This window comes from Drosophila grimshawi, unplaced genomic scaffold (genome assembly GCF_018153295.1).
Source record: "Drosophila grimshawi isolate 15287-2541.00 unplaced genomic scaffold, ASM1815329v1 contig_848, whole genome shotgun sequence".
Classification (NCBI taxonomy): domain Eukaryota; kingdom Metazoa; phylum Arthropoda; class Insecta; order Diptera; family Drosophilidae; genus Drosophila; species Drosophila grimshawi.
This window is the reverse complement of record NW_025063692.1, coordinates 20,347,058-20,369,178: the sequence shown is the minus strand read 5'-3', so window position 1 is coordinate 20,369,178 and position 22,121 is coordinate 20,347,058. Positions and strand designations below refer to the sequence as shown.

At 43.0% G+C, this 22,121-nt stretch overlaps 4 protein-coding genes across 4 annotated transcripts; 2 read left to right on the top strand and 2 right to left on the bottom strand.

The window, feature by feature from the left end:
* Positions 1 to 5,058: 5,058 nt before the first annotated feature.
* LOC6565092 (innexin inx6) lies at positions 5,059 to 6,710 on the top strand. The gene is made up of 2 exons (XM_001991354.2): positions 5,059 to 5,795; positions 5,918 to 6,710. Exons 1-2 carry the CDS (start codon positions 5,088 to 5,090, stop codon positions 6,563 to 6,565), a joined length of 1,356 nt encoding a protein of 451 aa, XP_001991390.1. The 5' UTR covers positions 5,059 to 5,087; the 3' UTR covers positions 6,566 to 6,710.
* A 9,707-nt stretch (positions 6,711 to 16,417) lies between these two features.
* On the top strand, positions 16,418 to 17,352 carry LOC6565093 (RNA-binding protein pno1). The gene has a single exon (XM_001991355.2). The coding sequence runs from the start codon at positions 16,532 to 16,534 to the stop codon at positions 17,252 to 17,254; it is 723 nt and encodes a 240-aa protein (XP_001991391.1). The 5' UTR covers positions 16,418 to 16,531; the 3' UTR covers positions 17,255 to 17,352.
* Positions 17,353 to 17,556: 204 nt separating this feature from the next.
* On the bottom strand, positions 17,557 to 18,980 carry LOC6565094 (syntaxin-16). The gene is made up of 3 exons (XM_001991356.3): positions 18,792 to 18,980; positions 18,588 to 18,721; positions 17,557 to 18,526 (listed from the first exon to the last, which is right to left on the bottom strand). The coding sequence occupies exons 1-3, from the start codon at positions 18,870 to 18,872 to the stop codon at positions 17,677 to 17,679; spliced, it is 1,065 nt and encodes a 354-aa protein (XP_001991392.1). The 5' UTR covers positions 18,873 to 18,980; the 3' UTR covers positions 17,557 to 17,676.
* A 413-nt stretch (positions 18,981 to 19,393) lies between these two features.
* On the bottom strand, positions 19,394 to 21,753 carry LOC6565095 (nose resistant to fluoxetine protein 6). The gene is made up of 5 exons (XM_032738112.1): positions 21,502 to 21,753; positions 20,505 to 21,237; positions 20,021 to 20,386; positions 19,612 to 19,948; positions 19,394 to 19,414 (listed from the first exon to the last, which is right to left on the bottom strand). Exons 1-5 carry the CDS (start codon positions 21,704 to 21,706, stop codon positions 19,394 to 19,396), a joined length of 1,662 nt encoding a protein of 553 aa, XP_032594003.1. The 5' UTR covers positions 21,707 to 21,753.
* Positions 21,754 to 22,121: the final 368 nt, after the last annotated feature.

Here is a 22,121-nt window from a genome sequence, read left to right as displayed (position 1 = left end):
CGCTGCTCAGATCGCTTGACCCAAAATGGAGCGGCAACATAAACAAATCCCTTAAACGTTTAAATGCCTGCAACCGAAGCAGGCAGCAGCTGGCACTGACACGCCTTCCCCGCCCCGCAAAACGTGCAACGTTGCCTCACACACAGAGAGAGCGAGAGAGAGAGAGACAGAGACACATAACTTGGTGGCAACCCGATTGCCATTGGACACTGGACATTGGACGCACTTGGAGCATGTGTGTGCGTCGTTTCAAGCTCGAAAATAGTTTTTGCCAAAGCCGCACACACACACACACACACATACAAAGAGAAACACTCATGGATGGCGGCAGAGGCAGCCTTTCGAGCAGGACCTAGGGTCAGGAGCAGGACCAACAGGAGGCCAAGCATCGCCCTCATGTGCATCGTAAAAAATAAGCAGCAGCAAATTGTATTTTTATGAGCTGAAACTGTTTTGGGGCCACATTTCAATGTCGATAAAAACAACGATGGCCAACAGCAGCAGCAGCAACAAGGAACCGGAAATAACACCCGAAACCAAACCCGAAACCGAATCCGAATTCGAAACACAGCCCGAACCGGAACCGGTTACTGAAACTGAAACAGTACCAAAACTGACAACAACAAAAGAATGGCGGACATCAAATACCTTTTTGAAAACATATTCTTTGCAATTGTTGTAATACACACAAATAGATATATATTCCTGTACTCTAAAATAATATATATTTAGTAAGGAAAACATTTTCCAAATTTTCGCCGACTGTAAGCTACAAATATTAAATATGGAAAATCCGTCTAAAATATACCTATAAAAGATATGCATACATGTATATAATAAAACAACTCAAACTATCTAAATACTGCATAAGGAAGGCTTTGCAGATGTTATCAAAATGCGGATAGGGTATAATAAGGAAAAGGAATCTGGCAATGTGGAGAATGTTAAGTGGGAAATAAGGAACGAGGAACGGGGAATAGAATGTGGACAAGGCTAGTGTTAACCGGCAACTGGCAACAACAATAAAAACTGAAACAAAAACTTACAACAAATTACAAATAACGAGCCAAGGACCGTATGAGTATCTGTCTGTGTGGGAAATGGGTTTTGAGAGCTATATGGGGTGAGGGAGGGGGAGGGGTGGGGGCTGGTCAGAAACTAATAGAAAAGCGTGTAGGAAAATTGCATTGGCCAGCAATGGGAAACGTGCCATGACCGAGCCGGCTAAATATTCATTAGAGCTAATTAAACATGATCTGCCCCGGGCGGCAGACCACCAGGCAGACACTCGTTGTCGAAAATGTCGACGGATACGGAGACGTAGAAACGGAGACGAAACCGTAGCCGGACAACTAACTAACTGACCAACAAAACAACTGGCCAAGTGTAACAAGACATGCAACTGGTCAATCCGGTTCAGTTTTGGCCAGCGTGGGAAGTTAATTGGACAAATACCGAGGCGATAGCAGCTGCATTTAATAAAATGTGTATACATGGCGAGATGGTGAGTAAAATTGTTAACGAATCGGATATGTCGTATAGTAAACAAATGAAACGTCTGCCAAAAACAAATTCCAACATAACGTTACAATTTCATTGGAAAATGCATGATTTCACGTGTAAAATTGGTCGAATTGGCCAAATTGAAATTGGAGAACACGCCAGGAACACGGTATGAAAATCAATGGCAAATGCGAAAGGAATTTAGGAATTGGAATTTCGATTCTGATACGAAAAGTACGAGTATGAACATTTCTGTTGATATTCCTGCATTTATTCAAACTTTTTTATGGTCTCCGGTTACGTATTGCTACATTAATTTCCATTATTTCGCGTTCTACGCTGAACCCATTAAAATGGGCTTAGAGTGTATAATGATGTTGTGCAATAGTCTGTATAACGCAGAAGGAAGCCTTGTCAGTCAATCATATGTGTAATTATTTTAATATAGATTCGGCTCGAGTATATTCTGTATGGGTATAAATAAGTGTGTATTTCGAGTTAAATATAAATGTTTAATTATGCATATAATATGCATATTAATTAAAATCGGTGACTGGGTGAGTGTGTGTGTGTGTGTGTGTGTGTGTGTGTGTTGTACGTGTGCGTGTGTCTAGTAAATAAATACAATTAGCTGGAACGGCCGCTGTGTGGCCTGCCAAAATGAGATGACACTAAATCAAAGTTATTCTACGCACGTCGTTAAGTCATTAATCGAACAATGCGCGGCAGCAAGATACCTCCCTACCAACACAGACCACCACACCATCACACACACATACACCTACACATGATGCTGTAACATATGCTGAAATCGTCGCCTCGACGCCATCACGTTGACGACCATGTTGGCACATAATAATAACAGCACAAGCGCCAGCGCCAGCGCCTGCCACACCCGCACTTCCCCCTGGCAACGCCTTCCATGCCCCTTTGAATGCTAATAATAATGATGATCCTGTTGTGGCTGTTGTCTCAAATAACCGCGGGGCAAACACAATGCCAATCGCAATCGCAATGGATGCCACATAGCATCAAAGATTCAACCACATCTGAGAGTTGTTCGGCTGCATTATTAAAGTCAAGACGCAGCTAAAACGTCGCCAGGCATATTGCCCATACACACACTACTCACTACTCAATTTCGTCCCCAAAACAACTATCCACTCCCCAGTGACCACTTGTGTGGTCAGGATTTGCTGGTCGTCTTGCGGTGTCATTTTCTGAGCTGTCGCAATCGCAATTCAAGTGCAATTGACAAGTGCCCGGCGCAGTGTGAACAATGACAATGTCGCACCACACTCCAACAGCGACTAACCCAATCCAACCGAATCCCACACAACACGTAGTGCCCATGTCTCACCCATCCCCGTTCTCCTGCCAATCTTTTGCCATCCGCAATCTGAATTCAATTGATGTTAATTTTTTGCACCTGTTTGGCTTGAAAAAAAAGAAAAAAATTAAAAAATACAAATATATGTATTTTTCACCTACCAATGCTCGACTAATTATATCCTCTTGTATATATTTATTCCATTTTAAATATTACAAATCACAAATTAAAACTTTTGATCAAGCAATGGAAGCTGATAATCTGAAAGTGTTCAATGTAATTGCAAGTTCTTGAGATTCTCCGATTGAAACATGTTAAAGTATCTGTAAACAGCAACTTTTGGTTCCAATGGCAAATCTGAATAAGTGATCCGATCTGGCCAACTCTGGCACATATGCGAAGATAGCTTATCAAGTTTATTACTTAAAATCTGAGGGAATAGTTTGCATAGACATGGCTAGCGATGCTAATGAATTATATATATATATATATATATATATATATATATATATATATATATATATATATATATATATATATATATACTTTATGGAGTCGGATAAGTCTTCTGTAATGCGTAACAAGCTTCGCGACAAAGTGCTAATACCCGTTGCAAATATGTGGGTACAGGGTACAGAGAAAAAGTGTGACCGCAAGCGAGGTTACACAGCTCGGCAATAGGATTATGCCAGGCCGTGGAGGTGGACTCCATCAAAGCCAAAACAACCGCAACCACGCATAATTGTTCAATTTATTTATTTAAGCGCCAATTGCGCAGTGACCTGGTCCCCTATCAAAATGTGAGCATTCTGAGCGTGGCAGGAGTCAATGAACATTTTTCGGTTATTGCGGTCAATGCGAAACAGTTTTAAACAATATATATGAAATTGTAAATAAATATTTAAAACTGTGATGACAGCATCACACGCACACGCACACGCACACACTAAGAGACAGGAGCAGGTAGAATAGGTGGCACCACCTGGTGGCAAGCGATCAAGTCGTGGCTCTTTTGCCAAATTAGTTGGCTTTATACTGTGCAGTTTATGGCAATCATTGGACGCCGAAAAGAAATCAATGGGCGACGACAAATTATAATTATAATATGTATTTGGTATTGCAGAGAGCATTGTAAGTAAAAGGGAAAGGGAGGAGGAGTGGGGGACTGGGGGGCGGGGAGAGGAAGAGGAAGAGGGAGAGGAATGGTTGGTGTGTGCGCTAGCTAGCAATGAGTACTCGACTAATTAGTCTCCTGAGCGTGTTCGCTGATTCCCGATGCCTGATTATAGTAAATCTCTGGTCACGCACCAGCGAAAGAATTCATAAATTTAATTTGCCGTCAAGCGTATGAAGCAGGAGGGGAGCTAGTTACGTCATGGGTTGGGGCTGTCGTAGGAGGATGAGGACACGTCGTAGCAGCAGTGGCAGCGGCAGCAAACGAATTCCCACAATAAACATTTGCACGGCAGCCGCGTGCCCAATGATAATGATGATGTTGAATGTTCACAATGATTATAATGATATAGGCGGGGGGGAGGGACGAGAGTCGCGTAGATGAAGTGGAGGGGCGTAGATGAAGGAGGGGGCAAAGGGAGTAGCTGGTAATGACGCTGGATGACAACACAGCATTGGGAATTACTGGGCGCCCCCCTCGTATTTTGTATATGCAGTCATGTAGCATCGATTAATCATTTTATTATTATTGTTGCCGCCATTCGTTGCCGTTCCCAGCGCTCGTGATCCTCATACATACGCTGGATGTACAGGCGCATAGCTGAGAGGGGGAGGAGCGGGGGCGGGGGATTGGTTGCTGTAGACAATATTATTATGCGTGCCAAATAGCAAAAGTCATGCAATTCATGCTGAAAAGCCCCCTAACCTTCACCCCACTCGATCGCAGCAACGGTAAATGCTAGCGCAAACAAACATTTGCATTTTTTTCTCTCTGACTTAGTAACGTTTAACGTTGTCAAAACTTTACTGTTAAGCTAATTTTTTATTTGCCACAATATTAAATTGTTGAATTTGATTTTGACACAAAGCTGAGCTGGCAGCGCATTAACCAACACTGTTTTGCATGTTTTTCGCCTGTGCCAGAGCGAGGCAGCAATACTATCAGAGCAGCCCATTAGTGTGTGCTCAAGCACTTCTCTCACTCGCTCTCTCGCTAGCTTGTCATTCGATAATTATTTTAAACTATTCTCGGAACAGAAGAAAGCAACAGAATACTAGAACAAATAGAAACAAGTGCATTATGTACGCCGCAGTGAAGCCCCTTTCGAAATATCTTCGATTGAAGACGGTGCGCATCTACGATCCGATATTCACACTGCATTCCAAGTGCACCATTGTCATCCTGCTGACCTGCACATTCCTGCTGTCGGCCAAACAGTATTTTGGCGAGCCAATACTCTGCCTCAGCACCGCAAAGTATACGGAGTACGTTCAATCCTATTGCTGGACCATGGGCACCTATATACTGTCCCCGTATAATAATAGCATTGATGGTAGCAAATCATCGCCACCGATGGAACACCTAAAGCCACAGTCACAGTTACAGTCACAGCACCCGCCACGCTCGATGGCCCTCAGTGAAGACAGCATGCGCATCCTTTTGGCCCAAAATGAGCAATACGTTCGCATGGTTTCCATAGCGGAGGGCGTTGGACCCGAGACGCGCGGCGTTACGAAGCGGATGTATTTGCGTTATTATCAGTGGATATTTATGATATTGCTGTTCCAGTCGCTACTCTTCTACTTCCCCTCGTACTTGTGGAAGGTATGGGAGGGGCAGCGCATGGAGCAGCTGTGCTGCGAAATCGGTCATGCGCTCATCCTGGAGGAGACCTATCAATTGCGACTGCGCATGCTAACCAAATACTTTCTGGCCAACTTCTCCGCCATCCATTGTTGCTATGCCATCAAGTATGCCTTCTGCGAGCTTCTCAATCTGATCATTAGCGTGAGTATCGAAATTGACGGCAAGCGAAAGTAAGATCAGCTAAAGCTAATGCAGTAGGGATAAATGATAAATGATTTAATTATGCCACAGATTAGAGATTATAGATCTAGTTTAATTTGCAGTTGCTCAACTTTTGGCTCATGGACGTCATATTTAATGGATTCTGGCACAAGTATATTCACGCACTGGCTGCGATACCCGTTTACGATTGGAATCTGTGGAATTTGATGAGCTCACGCGTATTTCCCAAGGTGGCCAAATGCGAGATGTTCATCTATGGGCCGAGCGGCACACCCAATATACTGGACATACTCTGCCTCCTGCCGCTCAACATTTTGAACGAGAAACTCTTCGCCGTACTCTACGTGTGGTTCCTCTTCATTGCCATGCTGGCTGCCATCAATATACTCTATCGTCTGTTGCTTGTGTGCTGCCCGGAGCTGCGTCTGCAGCTGCTGCGCACCCATCTGCGCGGCATGCCCAAGTCGCATGTGCGTCAGGTTTTGGCCAGCGCCTGCTATGGCGATTGGTTTGTCCTCATGTGCGTCAGCATCAATGTGAATCCAACGCTCTTCCGCGAGCTGCTAGAGCAGCTCTATGCGGAGATAAGTAGCGCCAGCTTCAAGAAAGCGAACGGCATGCCAGCAGGATCTGGACAGGATCAGGATGATGATCAAAATGATGACAACACCAGCTCCACTTCCTCGCTGACCAGAACGAATGGCGTCAATCTCATGCCGGTCAACTACTATACCGAGAGCCATGCATAGAAGGAGCCGCCAAGGATCTGGGAATCGCAAGATTTGTTCGTGCTACAGTTGTAATTTGTTAGTTTTATTCGTTTTCGGTTTATTTGCGCCAAGTGCAAGACAAACACGAAATACATCAAAACGCAAATAAATGCGATAATCAAAATGCTCTAGTTACAGCCATTTATGCGTATGTATAAGGGCTGATTATACTCTGCGAGCCGAGTTGGAGATGGGTATATTGGACGGACAAGCTAAATGAATCCATTTTATGTATATATTTGTTAAGAAAACAGTACGATTTCAAATGACTACGACACTATACTCAAACTCTAACTTAATATATTTAATTATATTTTATAAATGATTAGATTGCCTTAATAATCCGAATTGGAATTGTGTATGAAACACACATACGGCACATATGATATGAAAGATCTGCAACTATTCGGCTTAAAATAATAATAATAATATTTTCAATTCATGCTATTAAAGGAATGGAGTACTACGAATTGATACATATTGACAGATAGCAGCTAGCTGCTGGGTAGCTCATGGTTTAGCAATTAAGCCACTTTGGGTCTGAGGTAAATAGGTGTGGGAGTTTAGCCCGTGGGAGGCTTTAGCAAGCCGACAGGCATAACAAAAACTTTGCCAAAACTTGCTAAAAAAGTTGAACATCAGCGAGCGCGAGAGATGACGATGATTGCAAAACTCAGGTCCTCTAGCGCTTTTGGCAGTCAACAGCTGGCAGTTGCCACTTTGCCAGCTTGTCTGTTGACAGTCGGATGTGGAGCCTGACTGCCTGACTGTCTGTCTGCCAACAGGTAATACTAAAACAAACAACAACAAGAACAACACAAGATATTCTGATGGCTGATGGCTCTGACGACAACACAAATGGCGGCAATTACAAGCAGCTACAACTGCAACAACAACAACAACAGCAACAAGAACAGCAACAAGAACAACAGCAGCGGGAAAAGTAAACATCACTTTTAAGGCGGAAAACAAGCCGTGTATGCAATGGGCGGGTGTTGGTGGCCAAAGGACGGAGACGAAAGGGGTTGAACAGGGATTGGGGGCCGGGGTAGGGAATATTGGGGGCGTCAGCCAAATGGGAAAAGCGCAAAATAAACAAAGTTAATTTTAATTAAAAACCGCAGGAAACCGAAAAAAAAACAACAAAATGCTAAATAAAAGGGGCGTCACCAACAGCAATCAGGATAGAGAGGGGAGGAGGGGCGGGCAGGGGGTTGTGATAGGGGGCGTACATAGACTTTTGTGGGCGTGTCAGCGACTTGCATGTGCATATATGTAAATAGCGCACTGCGCAAGGGGAGAGGCAGGCAAACGCGACGAAGCCGAAAGACACGGCAAACAGATGCAGAAACGGCATCAGACAGAGACAGAAAGCGAATGAATAAGAGCGACAGAGAGAGAAAGAGAGAGAGAGAGATATTGACAGAGCGGGTAAGGGAGATGCTGTCCCTCAAACCAGCAATGATAACTGTAACAAAGACACATGTAAACAATTTGGTTTCATACCCTGCAACGGCGCCTAGTCATACCCTATACACATTCGCTAAATAAGGCATACTTGGAAGATATAGATTTTAAACCGTTCGTTTTTTTGATTTTACAATTAATAAATAAAAGTAAAATGTTGATGGGCTTGTGGTATATGCACACTTGCCATTATTACGGCCTATAAACTTAAATGATGATCTGTAGTTGGGTAGTCGTGTAGTTGATAGTCCAGCACTCTCGTTTAGAGCGTTACTTGCTCGTTTTAATTATGCAAAGCGAAAACTTTGTAAACTTCAAAGTTGAAAAAGAGCAACGGTTTAAGGATTTTAACAAGCTTCCAGCCAGCAGTAAGAGCTTAGAGCACCACTCTTCCAGATCCACACCAATCGCAAATCCACCCGCCCACATACGCTCCGACCTACTCCACGGACCACTTAGATAGTTTCTGAATGCCTTTGGTTTTCGCTCTAGCAATATTAATAAGAGTATTGCCGAAAATCGTAAACTGAATAATAACACTTTAGGAAGAAGAACTATTCTAAAGCGAGAAAAGAAGACTCTCTTCAACCTGGGGAGAGATCCACCAATCTGCATGGCCTGGTGTAATATACACGGCTAAGAGACATTATTAAGCACACAGCATACACACACACACACACACACACACACACACACACACACACACATCAAACATCAACATACACAACCACCGCAGGGAACGTCTCAGAATGTTTAGCCAAGCATTTATTCCAAGTAACTACTATCTATCAAATGGGGTCCCACTTGCATGTGAGCAAGGGAACCCAGACACAAAGTCAGGCAAACCTCTGGGTTTCTCCATTGGTTCCACACTTTAGACTCTTCACTCTCCCTCTCTCTCTCTCTCTCTCTTTATCTGCTGCCCCTTCCCCTTCCCCTTGCTTTGTTAAAGCTTTGGAATTTGTGTGTTGTTTTTGCTGGCGACGCAGGCGATGCGAACAAAGCAAATGACAAATAAATTAACAAGTTAATTGAGTTTCGTGCCAGGAACGCAACCCCACAAAATAGAAAGAGACAGAGACAGAGAGAGAGAGAGAGAGAGAGACAGAGAGAAAGGGGGAGAGGTGCTTAGGCTAAGTTAGGTCTTTGAGGCGGCCTGAAAAATGCTTGTCCGCTGTTCAGTTATTAACAATAAACAATTAATGCTAAATCAATAAGCAAAACATATTGGAATTTGTCGCGACACGGAGAGTAAGGGGGCAATGGCATAGTAATTTATATGCTAATCCTTAACCAGGCGTTACCGCCTAGAGACATGCGGCATCGTACCCACTCTGGCTGTGGCTTAGCTATTAAATCTTCTCTCTTTCTCTGCAGCTACAGCATTTGAAGTTGATATGAGTTTGGCAATTCGGCAAATTAATTAAAATTTGGCCAAGCCACGAAATTATCGTACGCCAGGGCAGGGCAGTCAGGACAGTCAGGACAGCCAGGAAAACAAGGATGCGTCGGCGCCACACACACACACAGACGGACGGACGGATAGATTGCTGCAACGCGCTGCAACCGTTGCAACTGCAGCCGGACATGTGTAACAAAATAATTTTTCAATTACATTTTCGGGTTTCGTGTGCGGTGCGAGTCCTATGGTCTCTTTTAAGGGCCCTGACCACTTCCCCTGCCAACTCTCATGCAACCCCCAACCACACGGCAGAATACTACTGCCTGGATACGGGCCAGGTGCATGCGGGCCAGTTGCATAAGCACTGCGTGCGGTAAGCCTCGGTGCTGGCCCTTGCACACTGCAACCGCTGAAATTAAATTGAGAAATTCACGTTTTAAGTTTTTGTTTGAAATATTCAAAATCAAACTGTTATATCCTTTCCAGTAATTGCCCAAAGGACGAAGTTCTTTCAACATTATGAAGCCCTTTTTATATCAAATGTTGAAAATACGTATTTTTGAAATTAATTCGAGAAACTCACGTTGTAAGTTTGTGTTTGGAAAAATGCAAATTGTTATATTCAAATGGTATATCTGTTATCGCCAATAATTGTCCAAAGTCCGAATTTCTTTCAACCTTATGAAGTCCTTTAATTTAGTCGAAAATTACATAAATACAAGCATTTCTTATAAATTATTTTTATTAGCTCTAGGACCTTTTCATCAGTCAGCGTGCACTTTAAATGCTGATAAGTATTTGTCATGCACTTGTCAAATTTTCATGAGCTGCGCAATACTGTAATATATGTTTAATTTATTTTTCGACAATTTCTCCCATTTAATTGGTTTTTTTTAGAAATACTTTTTTTTTGGGTATTTTCGAATATGCTGTATGAAAACGATATATAAATGTAATTGCTTTGCAGTCCATGGTTGCCATCAACAAACTGATTCAATTACACAACGGTACAGGTGTGGGTATTCCTTTTATGTAAACACAACCACAGTTGGGATGGCTGGGTGGTTATGTGTTTAGATGGTTGGTTGAATGGTTGGATGGTTGGATGGCTGGATGGCTGCATCGACAGCTCATCGACACGATTCGACTGGTTGTCCGTCTCATTTTAATTAATTATAATTGCTCGCATTTTTGATTAGTTGGCACCCAACTGACAGATATGGTCTTCTGTCCGCCTTTTTGGCCAGTGCTCTGTAGTAAACATTTTACGTAATTGGGCACACATTTAAATTGCGTTCACATTGCATACAATACGTCAAATGATGTTGCCAAATTAAATCTTGCTTTCAATTTTCTTATCTATACGCAGGTAGGTTGATTGATATGTTATCCAACGGTGTTTAGAGTATATCGATAGCAATTATCAATTTATTAACGTCTCGTTGCTCTTAAGCCAAGTAAGCTTTATTTCCATTTCGTTGTGGTAAGGCCTCAACCAGCTTTAAAAGCAACTCTCTCCCCTTCAAATTAGTACTCTCGTATCAGGGATAAATCAGGGATTGTCGCAGGGATTGAAAGCATCCATACATATTATTAATGATATAAGCCGATTAATGATTTTAATTTGGAAAAACGAATCGATAATATATAAACAGAAATATCTGCACTTCACGGCAATATACAAATTGTATACTTCTGGGGCGACCGTCGGGTTCTGCCTAACACAAGAAGCCACAGGCTGTCGACTGCCGGCTGCCGGCTGCCGTCTGTTGACTGCTCCTGGCAGTTATAAGAAACAGAAGAGCAACGAGCATCTCTGCAGTTACTCATAAGCCTGGTTAAATCTTCAACTTGGAATCCGACTCGCCACACCATCGCACAACCACAACAATGAATGCAGTTGCCCACAAGCACTACGCTTCTCCAGCTGCACACTTGCACGTCTGACTGTCTGTTGTCCAGTTGTTGCCTGTTCGCATGTGGTCGTTGTACTGGTCCTGGTCCTGGCGCTGTCCAGATGCATTTTGCATAAGGTTTTTCAGCCCACTGCTCATATTGGTTTGTAATTTATTTATATTGTCTCGGTAAATATTTATGCACATATTTTTATTGATTTATAAATCAATTGCGAGCAGCCCGAAACAGTTTCACAGATTCTGCACGACACTGAGCTGGCCAGGACTGGACCTCAGCAGACAGCCAGGCCATTTATCACTTGCAGTTCTTGTCGAAGTCTAACGATATGTGGGGCAGGCGCTTCGTTTAAGGGTTGCGGGTTGGAGTCCTGACTTTGGCAGTAATTAACGCTCGGGCGACTTAAGCAGCCTTTTGGCTCACTTAACCCAGTTTGCCATCAAGAGAAATTACCTGAAAACCATTGGCATTGAACCCTTTGGGACCGGCAGCGTCGCTCGTCCCTCGTCCTTCGTTCTTTGACGCACTTAAGTGTCCTGTTATGTATCTGCTGGCATCTGCAAGTTGCTTGGCGCGCCGAAAACTTCAAAGCTAATCCCTCCCACACACACACACACCCACATACAGACACATACACCGCTTATGGCCGCATACAATTAAAGTGAATGCGTATTTCAGACCGCCTTTCGCCTTTCTCTTAGCCCGTTTTGCGGGATTAGGCCAAAATGGCATGCTGAGTGCCCCTCAGATTAGTCGCAATTGGCCATGAGCAATCGTCTGTTTCCCACTCCCGCCAGTCTCTTGGCTAAGTTGAGTTTGGCCCATTGATTTGATTTCATCTCTTGCTCAATTGTCTGGTTGCCTGGCTGACTGAATGCCTGATTATGCCACGCCTACAGCCGACAGCTTACAGCTAACGTGACATTCTTTAAAGTTTTGCTTTTCTTCGGCTTTTTTCCTCTTGCTCCATCTACGTACACTCAGAGCGATTTTACGACAATACAAATCTTGTTAAAATAACCTCTTCTCGATCACACTGCAAAATTCACATATCTAAAAAGTGATTTTGTTTGAAATTTACAATAAAAAAAACCTATTTATGTATTTAACTTACATATCCTGGCAAGGAGAATGCCTGTTGATTTATATTAAATGAAAATTAAGGACAGTACACTCAAAACGTTAAACGAAAGCTCTTCGGAGAAACTTAAACTCAGTGAAGTGCCAAACTCTTTAATTAAGCTCAAATCTCAATTTAATTAGATTTCATTTAAATTGAAGGAATATACTCACATCGAATGAAGAACTGCTATCTGAGTCACAGCAAAAAAAAGTCCTGTTCACGTCTGCATTGCAAATACAAAATAGTTTTTCAATACAAAATAGTTGTTCACTTGAAATAGTTTTTCAAGTGTATATACACTTATATATGTGTGTTTATAGTAAATTTGAAAAATATTTCACAGGCAATTTCGCATGCTGAGAGACATATTCTGTGTGTCCTAAGTCCGGCGACCTGCGTCCTGCGGCGCTGCCAGCCAGCCAGTCAGGCAGCATTCGCTTTTGCGCATACTTTCACAAACGGTGATAAAAAATTCAGTTCACGTCCCAAGCACTTATTGATACGTGAGCATAGATGACACACACACACACACACACACACACACGCACACACGCCTCCATAAATTGCGCATATATATGCATAGAACCTGCGTGGGCATCTGTGGGCGTGTGTGTGTGTGTGAGTGTCTGTATGTGAGTGTGCGAGGGACAGTTAAGATGAAAACCTGCCTGTTTGGTGTGAGAATCAACGCAAAAGTGAAGCGCGCGTTCTGTCATCAGCCCAAGGGGACAATGCCGGACAGTCTATACGGATAATCATATGGCGACAGAGGAGAGGTGGGATGGGGGGAATGTAGAGGGATAGCTGGTGGGCAAGGACAACGTCATAGTCGTGCCAATTACTGACCATGAAAAATGACCAAATGCCGCATAAAAAATAGCCGACAAATTTGTTAGCACAATGCCAAGGCAAGAAAGTTTCACGCATCAATTTGGTTAAACAGTTTTTTGGCCAGCATAAAGTCAACGCCATATGGGAAATCGCGTCTCATCCCCTTGGCTAAATTCCGTATATCGCCTCCTCTCTCTTTCTCTGTCTCTGAAGTCTGAGGTGTGACAACTTCGGACTTATGCGACACAAATTTGATGATGTTTTCAGATGAATTATGTGACGAGACTGTATCAATCAAGATCAAGATTAAATATAGCTCTCTCTCCCGCTTAGTTATTATATATATATATATATATATATATATATATATATAAAAAGCCTATTCATTGATGGTAGATGAAAAATTTAAAACTACAATTAATTGAATTAAAACTAGTTGAAGATATTACAATTAAAATGTAGAGAATACACTATTAGATGTATGTATGTACGAGGGTATATTGCAATTTATAAATTAGCTTATAGGATTATTTTTCATGAAATAACATTTATGTATAATGAATATTAAATAAGCTCATTAATTAAAGTATCGTTCATCACGCCACGACGCAGCAGCGGAAGTAAATCAAATTTAAAATGTTTAGGAGAATGTATTTAAATCCGTGAAATCTAAAAATTAAAATACTAATTATTTACGGTCTACGCCTCTATCTCTATTTATGTCTCTCTCTCTCTCTCCCTCTCTCTCTCTCCTCTCTCTCTCTCTCTCTCTCCTCTCTCTCCCTCTCTCTCTCTCTCTCTCCTCTCTCACTCTCGCTCTCTCCTGCTCGCTCTGTAATTTGTACCATTTTGAAGAATGGCATACTTAAAGCTCCAAATAGAAGACTTCAAGGCTAATATTGTAAGCGGGCAGGTCAATTCTCTCTATTAAATCTATTTCTCTACCTCACTTCCGCCACATCCATCTATCTATCCTGCTCACACCCCATTGGATATCGTATCCTGACCACGCGCGCCATGCAAATGAATTACGTGACTGAATCGTTTAACTAACGGCAGTTTCAAAAGATGCGAGCGACAACCTGGCGAAATTGTATTTGATTTCACGTTGTTTTCACTCACAACAATAAAATTAACTAATTAATTAATGCGACAGGAAGATTGTGAGAGAGGGGATGAGGGCTTGGGGGGGGGGGGATAGGGACGGGGACGGTGACGGGGACGGGGACGTGGGCTTGACTATGCGACCTGGTAAGGTAAGCCGCGTCACAGTTAAGCCAGCAAGTGACAGTTGAGACAACGTGAGAGACGGAGAGAGCTAGTGCAAGAGAGAGGGGAGAACAGACAGAGAGAGAGAGAGAGCGATAGTGGGGACAATCAATTATCATTATTCATGCGAATACAATTAATTTTCATAATTAAGCACGCCCACTGAGCTCTTTGAAGTGGACAGCAAAAATCACATCAGCATCCGCATCGGCATACGAATCTGCATCTGCATCCGCATCCTCCCTCTCCACACTGCTTCAGCTTGCAGATACGCGGCACAAAGGCAATTGCCGAAGCGACTGCCAATCTCAGCAGCAGCAGCAGCAGCAACATAAGCAGGTGACACCGGAGACAATAAGCTGCAATCACGCAAGTGCAAATGCTCTGTCCAATATAATAACAGACTAACAGATACCCTATATATTACGCATAAAATCATGAATGAAATATATATTTATTAAGTAAATGATCAAATGACATAAGATTTGAATTCATAAATTTAATAGGAATTTTAGCTTTAAGATATTCAAATATTTGCTTGAAAAGAAACAAAAAGCAAAGCTAATTCATATAAACACGCATTGATGCAATAAATTTAAATAGATATTGAAATATTGAACTATTACTTACTTTTGCCTAATGAAATGCCGCACTTTTTGACACTTGACATTTACAGGGTATATAAATGCAACCGACATACACGCCCAAGCACACACTATTTTAAGTTGCATGCAACATTTTGTTAAGGCCACTTTGCGACGTTTTAATTTAAATGCTAATCAGTTGCCAATAGAGTCAAAAGAGAGACTGCAACTATAGCTGCTAACGGCATAGCTATGACCATGACGATGACGCGGACGATGGCTATGGCTATGACTATGGCTCCGGCTATGGCCGTGGATATAGACATGAGGACAGCCTTGCTACGGTTGCGACTCGAGGGGGCCTGTGAAGGATGGTGTATGCATTTTAGTTGTTTGGGTTGCAAGCCGGAGACGCAATAGCGTTGCAAATTGTATTAAAATTGTCCGAGCATTGTGGATTAAACAGGCGATGTCACGACCAAAAAATGCCTATGTGCCAAAAGTGCATACCAGAACAGCAGCAGCAGCAGCAGCAGCTATCCTGGATGGGAGCTCTTTGGGACATCATTATTATTAGCCGTTTTTGTTGGCCAAACATAGTCACAGGCACAAGCAGTGACATTGGTGCAAGCATTTAGATATTGCCATTTATGCAGTGTGTACAATCTACATAAGTGCATCAGATTGCACATCAACAATTCCATTTTTGGTTTCCATTTTGGAGCTCCCCAACTTACCTCACAAGAAGTACGCAACACTCAATTTTTGTATAGCCCACACAATATGTGGCATAAATTTCTGTCTGCTCGATTGATACAGCAATTTTATTGCCATTATTTTTGAAGTTGTTGCAATAAGTATTCTGCTGTTAAATTGAATTTAACGTTGATCGCAGATGTAAACTTATCCCATAAAACCAAAAATATTAAATAATAATAACTATTAAAATTATTAAAAAGAATATAAAAAAAAACATTAAACATTATATGTATAAATAAAATTAGTGTTTAAAATATTTCAATAAAGAAAATTTATATATTTTAATAGATATTCATAATTATTTCAGTAATGCTTACATGTAAGTAAAATATTTAAAGAAAATAAGTTAATTAAAATTGCAAGAAAAACTGTTACGTTCACGTCAACGATAATTAACGGCGATAGAAACAAATCGATAAGTAGCACACGCTACAAAGCTGACCGCTACAGCACACACACAGCTTGTCCAACGATTACACTCACGAATGCATCGCTGAGTGGCGAGCGCACCGCACGTGGAGAAATATTGCCCAAAATAAAGCACTAGCGGAAAAATAAAATACAGCGCATAATACCATAGAATTAGCTAACAAAAAATGGACATGGAAAACATACAAGTGGACGCATTTGTGCCGGCGAAAAAGGCGCAAAAGCGCAGCGCCGTTGTCGACGCGCAGGACTCCAACGAAATGCAGGTGGATGCGGCGACAGGAATCGAGGGAATTCAACGTGCCAGCAGCGGACAAGCGGCGCCGCCACGAGCCAAACGGATACGCAGCGAGTTGCGCAAGGTGTCTGTGCCACCTCACCGTTACTCATCGCTCAAGGATCAATGGATGAAGATCTTCACGCCTGTCGTGGAGCATATGAAGCTGCAGATCCGTTTCAACATGAAAGCACGCCAGGTCGAGTTGCGCATCGGGCCGGAGACGCCGGATATTTCAAATCTGCAGCGGGGCGCCGATTTTGTGAAGGCATTCCTTTGCGGCTTCGAAGTGGATGATGCACTGGCACTGCTGCGTCTCGAGGATCTATTCATCGAGACGTTCGAAATCAAGGATGTGAAGACGCTGCGCGGCGATCATCAGTCGCGTGCGATTGGACGACTCGCCGGCAAAGGTGGTCGCACCAAGTTCACAATCGAGAACGTAACAAAGACGCGCATTGTGCTCGCCGACAGCAAGATTCACATCCTGGGCAGCTATCAGAATATCCAGCTTGCCCGTCGCGCCATCTGCAACCTGATCCTTGGCTCGCCACCCAGCAAAGTCTATGGCAATTTGCGGTCCGTTGCGACGCGCCTCTCGGAGCGCATGTAACGGACTGTGATCGCCTTGGGCGGGCTCTTAACTTAAGATATATTTTTTTCGCTTCGATGTAATGAATAATTATAAATAAATATATGTAAATTTAACAACACATCCGGGCAGTTTTAGTGGTTGAACAACTGATCTTGGATGATGTTTCAGATACACAAACATATATATATGTATATACACCTGTGCAAATCATCTATATTGTATATTTAAATCTGAAAGTGGTTCAAGGTCAAAGCTTGAAAATCATTGAGATATCATCGGAGTAGTAGCCTGATGACTTCTATAAAAAAAGCCCCATTGACTAGTAATAAATAAATAAAACGTATATTTTACATTACACAATTACAATGTACACACGAAACAACACGCAATAATGGAAAAACTGCTGGCTGGGGCCCATTTGGAAGGGAATTGGGCCGAAACTACAGCTTGGTTAGAATCAGCAGCAAGAGCATGAGGAAGGTGACAACCGCCAGGACGAGAATGATGCACATTTTGCGATTCTTGCGCTGGTACAATTCGGCGCGCTGCAATTGCCGCAATCCCTCGGAGACGCGTGTCTGCGTCTGTTCCACGTTGTAATCGATGCGATCCAGGACGGTGCCCTGCTCCTGCACCATGTGGCCCAGGTCTTTGAATATGTCGTTGAGATCGTAGATGGACTTGACGATTTTGGTCACCTCCTGCTCGCGATGTTGTGCATTTCGCGTGTTCTCCTCCTCGAAGAGCAGCAACTGCTGCTGGGTCATTCGATTGGCGACGGGTTTCTTGAAATGATCATCGATCTCCTGGTCATCGTCCTCAAAGATATATGTGCTCGCCGTGCTCTTGCCACGACCAATGACTGACCCATCGAGTGGCTGCAGAAAATTGTCAAAGGAGTCGACAAAATTCGCCGGCTCATCGTTATGGCCGCCGCCCAGTTCCACATTGGTGAATTCATTGTTGTCAAAGTACTTTTGGGAACGCTCCTCGCGCGAATTGAGCTGCAACAAATAGGCATTTTGACTACTCCGGAATTTTATTGTCAGATCTTGGAGCTGTAGCAGGGCACAGTGCACCGCATTGGCAGTTAAGCGTTGCTCCACTTTGCTGCCCATGCCCAGGCTGGAGCGGACGCACTGTATGTGCCGGTGGGTGCTGGCGATGAGTTTGGCAACGATCTGGCTTAACACCTCAATCTCGCACTCGTCATCTCTTTGGTCATCGAAGGTGGGGCGCAGCAAGTGGCGCGCATGCAGCGACCCCAGCTCATCCAATTTGGGTTTAATTCTGTGCAAAGACAATAGAAATATGTATACTATTTAAATATATATAGGTGCTTCTCACTCACTTGGACATTGTGTACTGCGCCTCCTCGAATTTGTCGAGCCAAACCGGCGGCGTACCGTACTCATCCTGCAACTCCAGTCCCTCCTCGGCCTCGCGCACAGTGTGCTTGAGCAGACGCTCCGAGTCGCTGCCACGCTGATGACAATATGCATAAACTTTGAGTCACTTTGTCCATAAGTCAATCAGTTCATCTCCATATGCTTACCCGATCGTCATAATGATTGCGATTCTTGCTGGCATTGTTACGCATGATAATGAAGACCTCCGTCAGGTTGCGTGACGTCATGGTGAGGACAGGTGAGTACCGTGAGCCTTGTTTTTTGTATTAATTTCTTTAGCTAACACCTATCTAAACAATTTACATTTTATTTATTTGCTATTTGTATGGGAAAAACAATCGAAAACAGTTTCGATAATATTTATCGATTTGAATTTTTTACGCATCGGAAATTGAAACGCAAACGCAAATTGAGCAATTTCAACGCAAAGCAGAGCAACGCAACGATAATTATCGAATTTTATTTAAAATACGTTACAATACATTCAAGCCGGTCCTTAATTTAAATTGATTAACCAAAAATGTTTGATAAATTATTCTATTTTGCTACCTTTACCTTTAGGATTAATCGAGCCTAGCAGCAGATTCGAAAGCCTGTTGAACGGCAGCTCAAAGAACAAAGTCAGCGCAAAAGAAAAGACTAAAACTATGACCAAGTTAGCAACGCATAGGAAAACCTGAAACGAAAGCGCCGTTAGCAACAACTGTTCGTATATGTAACTGCTACCAAGTAACTCACCAAAATAACATCATCCGTGGGAATTGCATTGCTGAGAGAATAGAACAAGTTGAGTATAATAACAGGATTGAACAAATAAACGGCATAAGTCACACGATCAATACGCTGAAAAAATTTCATTTCCAAAAAATACACCAAACATCGAGTCGGCGTAGCACTTTGCTCTCGCTTAAAGCTACTGAGAATGAGGTGGGCAATGCCTGCAGATAATAGCACTCGCAAAATTACCACAGTGCAGCCCAGCACAAGTGGGCTGGCCCCTCCCGCTGATCGCAGTAACGTTATGCCCAGCCAAAGAGCGACGACAGCCAGCCCGCTCTTGGCCAGCTTGTTGGGGAACACTGCTTCGAATGGTGAACCAGTGCCACTTGCATGTGCATAGCCGTAGATGCTGCCAATGATGTACGACGACATGCGCACCGTGGGCTTTGTGTACAACCAGTCAGCCTTCTCATACATAAGGTCAAAAATCAGTGGCACATCCAGTATGATCGGCAACAGTGCCGAATACGCTATATTTCCGAGCAGCAGCATTATAACCAGACGTCGCACCGAATGGGCATACCTACGGGAGCAAAGTGCACTCTTTGGTATTTTCCCATTGACTCCTGATTCCTTTGCAGCCGATCATACGTACCTTGTATGCAGATAGAGCAGCACCATTGCACCAATGTGCAGCTGCATTTCGCAGCCGAGGTACCAGGTCCAATTGCAGCACATCTCCTTGACCGGATAGAGGTTCTGCACGAAGAGCAGATTGCGCCACCAATGCCGAGTGCACAGCTCATCCGCTGCATTAGTTAGATGAAAGACAGAGGCCTCACGGTGGTAGGCAAAGCTCACAACCGACATCAGTATCATGACGAACTGTAGAGGTGCCAGGCGCAGATAGCGGTGCGCCAATTGACGCCCACAGCGACGCACATTGCCCGATAGCGTGTCCTCTGCAATGCAACACTGCAAGGACTCGTTGCGTAGGAAGTTGGTCACGGTGAGGAAGCCACTGTCGAAAAGAAACATCAGCTTTGCGTGAGGCATTTTTGGTATTAACATTTATCAACTACTACATCAGCACAAAATCAGCTTTTCAAATGCATACAAAATTAAAGATAAAAACCAACCTAACGACGAAGAACACCTCCAATAATGCTGGCAGAAAATAGGGCACTAGATTAATCTTGACCATTTTTGAGGTCAAGTCCGACGAGTGATTCACTGAATAGAACAGATACCAAACTACATGTAAACAGAGCAATCCAAAGGCACTGCAGACCCGCAGCCCATTAATGACGCCAATTTGCTGAGGGTCCGCTGACAGCTGCCACAGACGCTGCCAATTGGACGCCACATTGAAGCAGCCAATCACCGGGCTGGCAGCATCCCATCCATTATGTGCAAGCAGCATCAGCAGCAGGATGACAGCCACCAGTGCGGCGAGCATACGAAATGCATTGCTTGCAAAGAATTTAGCGCTTAGCTTCGGCTGCTTGGTGTAGACCAGCTCGACTCGCATCTGCAGGCGATCCGCGTGTCCTCCAGCACCCGCTGTGCTAAGCGTCTCGTGCAGCAGCCTCTCTAGCTGATTTGGGTCACAGGCGCGCGGCACACACAAACCAATATGCAACAGTGGCGTCTCCTTAACAGACAGAGCCAGCTGCCAGGGTGAGTTAGCCCGCAGATAGGCCAAGCGGTAGTCGAATGCAAAGGGCGCATATTGTTGTAGCAGCTGCTGCTGCCGCTGGGTAACGGCCCGCAGCAGTTGTTCATTGACAGCACGACAGGTCTGAGGATTGCCCAGCCAGAGGCTATTGCCCAGCATAAAATTGTCATAGCCGCTACCGGAGGCATCAAAGACTGCAAATGTTTAAAATTATTATATTTGACATGTTTATTTTAATGAGTCAAACAAATCAAATTTCTTTTTTCTTCTTCGAGTAATAAAATCAATCAGCTCAACTTAAATTAAACTAAAAATGTTTTAGATAAAAAAATGTGCCAGAATTAATAAACAAACAAAAAAAATTTTAATTTTGAGTATTATTTTAAAAATTTCTTCAAACTAATAAATAACAATAAAATGACTTTTTAGTTGCTCAACTTGTAAAAAAAATTAAATACCTTTCAGTGCCCAGCCTTGCTGCTCATGCCAAGCGTAGTGCAATATCTGAAGTTGCTTAACACATGGCGTTGTCTGTCTTGTGCCATTTTGCTGTAGCTGCACAAGATTCGTCAGGCGCCAAAGCAAGGAGTCTGACTCGAGACCTGTGCTCTGCTTAGCCAGCACCCCGATTACGAATAGGAGAATCAGTGACTGCAACATCATAGCTTGGTTGAGATTTTGTGACTGCCGTTCGCATCGCAAGCCGGCTAAAGACTACAACTCTCTTCTGAAGCTACGTGATTAAATTAGTGAAAATACAATGTTGCTCGTTGTACTTCAAACTGTACTCTAAAACAACCAGAATATGTCATTTACATTCTACAGAATACGGAAAGAATTTCAAATTTAATTTCTGTAGCCCTTATAGTCTCTTAGATCAATAGGGTATGAGGTTAATAAATTTAAGGTAGTAAACAAAAACACTTTTAATACATTGACGCATTGACGCATTGACGCACACTCTTTGCAAAGAAATAATAATAAATAAACAAAACAATTGTTGTATTTTTTTTAATTATTTATTTTGGCACTTTATTTTTGTTGTTTTATTATAATTGTAATTGGAATTGGTTTATTA